This window comes from Orycteropus afer, unplaced genomic scaffold (assembly GCF_000298275.1).
Source record: "Orycteropus afer afer isolate SDZICR_OR568_19922 unplaced genomic scaffold, OryAfe1.0 scaffold00003, whole genome shotgun sequence".
NCBI classification, from domain to species: Eukaryota; Metazoa; Chordata; class Mammalia; order Tubulidentata; family Orycteropodidae; genus Orycteropus; species Orycteropus afer.
The window spans coordinates 27,873,726-27,876,554 of record NW_006921590.1 but is presented as its reverse complement, the minus strand read 5'-3'; the positions used below and the strand labels follow the sequence as shown (position 1 = coordinate 27,876,554).

The 2,829-nt window shown below is 33.5% G+C and overlaps 1 protein-coding gene across 1 annotated transcript in view; it reads right to left on the bottom strand.

Annotated features, from left to right (window-relative positions):
- DNAJC13 (DnaJ heat shock protein family (Hsp40) member C13) overlaps window positions 1–2,829 on the bottom strand; it is a 158,043-nt gene that overhangs the window by 88,303 nt on the left and 66,911 nt on the right. The window contains exons 20-21 of the mRNA XM_042780451.1: window positions 741–755; window positions 140–222 (exon numbers count right to left, since the gene is read on the bottom strand). Coding sequence (XP_042636385.1) covers window positions 140–222; window positions 741–755 — 98 coding nt within the window. The remainder of the gene's footprint in view (window positions 1–139; window positions 223–740; window positions 756–2,829) is intronic.

The window sequence follows — 2,829 nt, the reverse complement described above, 5'->3', positions numbered from 1 at the left end:
AGGAGTGGCTGGTGGGTTTGAACTGCCAGCCTTCTGGTTAGCAGTCAAGTGCCTTAGGCACTATGCTACCAGAGCTCCTAGATTCCTCTGATAGCAATGATAAATTTAATCTATGTTAGAAAAGAGGCCTCAAGTTTACCTATAATAGAAGAGATCCCAATTTGCTTCTATTTTTATTCTTTGTCTTCTCTTTCGAAGAACTACTGGCTTCTGAGTTATATTCTGGAAAAGAAAATAACTTCATAGCGCTCAGTCTGAAGTTACCAAAGAAGCTAAATTAGATCACCGCTTTATAATTTTGGCATAAACAAAATTAATGAAAAAAAAAACCTGTAAGATATGAAAACATGGCATTAAGTTATATCACAATATAATAATTTACCAGCATATTTCTGTAAAGTGCTGCTGAAATATTTTCCACGTAAAGTTCTATTTTAACACCAAGTTTTACAGTGTTCACTAATAAAATATTTAAGTAAAAAAACAGTAACTTTTTCAAACACATACATGCGGTTAACGCAAAAGTTACAGAAAAACAATAAATGCAAAATGTTACAGGTTATTAAAGTGATACCAAAGCCAAGAGAAGAAAAGTACAAACTGCAATAGCTAACAGAGAAGAAAAAGTCTCTATGTTCAGACACATGTGAAGTAAGACTCTATTAGACAGTATTCAAAGGTGACTCCACATGCCAGGCAGCTTAGTGCATTTCACACATGTAACAAGGACTTAAACTCACCATATTGTTTCTATCCTGAATTTAATTGTAAAAAGGAAAAAATGAACATTTTTTTAAGGAAGATGAAAATAAGACAGCACGCCTTGATCTGCCATAAATATAAATCACCTTCACTTTAAGGCAGAAAAAGGCCCACCTGTTTCTCTAAGCCTATAGCTCCAACTTTAAGCAAATGGTGACACCAAATAGATAAGCTGGTCAAGAAAATATATGGTAGTATCAACTGATTATTATTTCTGCCAGGGTACTATTTTTAACATTAATTTCTTTAGAAAGTTGTGAATAATCTTTGCGACTGTAGAAATACTAACAACAGAATATAGAGTCTTCTTGGCCTTTAGCTAAAGTCTAAAAATTAACCATTATAAAGATTCAGCTGCATTTCTTATATAATCAGAACATTTATGAGGTCATCTCCATTTGAACACCTGTGAGAATCTGAAGAAAGCCATAACTTCATCCACAGAAAAAGGTACCTATGTAAGGTTTGTAACTGGAAGGGAAGATTTCAGAGATTTCCTGAAGCTTGTACTTGGACTGGAGATTAAGAATCTCTGCTTCACATAAAATCTGTAGACATTTCAGACCTAAAATTCTAAATTCTCAGTGTGATAGAAGCAAAAAGTAGAACGTAGTACAGATTTTCAAAACCAAACTCTGTAACATTACAGAACTGGCAAACTAAGTAACATCAATCTAGAAAACAAACTACATAGATAACCTGAAAACAACAAAGGCATATTGAGTAGTACACTTTAAAAAAGCAAATGCTTAAAATACAAAACCTATTTGTTATATAAGAAAAATGCTTCCTACAAGTTTTAATTCTATGTACTGTCACTAAAATTAATGTAAAGCTGGCTTGAATAAAAGATAGAAACAATTCAGAAATTCGGTCTTAGTGAAAAATCTTTCCTTAAAACTTTCAATTACCCCTCCGCCCCTGGACAAAAGGCTGGCAGTCTAAAGTAATGAAAATGTAAAAGCAATGCAAAAAAAAAAGGACAACCAGGTATTTATAAACTGAGCTGGCTGATTTAGAGATTGGGGCTAAGAGCTCTAACTAGTGAACAAACCCTTAAATTGAAAATAATAAAAATAGGAGAAAACCAATTTTATATATTAGCCAGATCTGACCATTAATCCAACATGGAACATCAGTTGCAAATGGAGATGACCTCAAAAATGTTCTGATTATATAAGCAATGCAGCTGAATCTTTACAATGGTTTTTAGACTTCAGCTAAAGGCCAAGATGACTCTACATTTTAATGTTAATATTTCTATCAATAAAACAGTCACAAAGATTATTCACAGCTTTGTAAAGAAATTAATGTTAAAAAAAGTACCCTAGCAGAAATAATAATCAGTTGATACTACCAGAATATTCTTGACCAGCTTATCTTTTTGGACCATTTGCTCAAAATTTAACTACTCCATGTAATAAATGACACAAACAGGCCAAAAACACATTACTAGTGTCAAAAATGTATTTTCTCTCTGAACTGTTATCTTTAAATAAAAGATACTATCCATATTTACAAGGGAGCTTTGGTGGCATAGTGGTTAAACCATTTGGCTGCTAATCTAAAGGTGGGAGGTTCAAATCCACCAGCCTCTCCATGGGAAAAAGATGAAGCAGTCTGCTTCCAAAAAGATATGCAGCCTTGGAAACCCTATGGGGCAGTTCTTCCCTGTCCTATAGGATCGTTATGAGTTGGAATTGACTCAATGGCAGTGGGTTTCATTTAGTTTTTATCTGTTTTTATAGCTAAAATAACTTTATGTTTACCCTTATGCTAGATAAATGTTACATACGAAATCTGATGCCAAACACTTATTTTCACTATGATAATTACATTTAACAGCTTGAAACACCTATTATTTTAGAACTGTTATTTAAACTACTTTAAGCCAGGAGCTTTTAGTAACTGTATAAATCACAGTATCATAGCTGCAGATTTTCAACTGTTCAAATACATACAATACAGATAATATAGCAAGAGTTGTTTGTTGTTGTTGTTATGTGCCGTCGAGTCAAACCCGACTCATAGCGACCCCTCCTTGGGTTTCCGAGGCAGTATCACTAC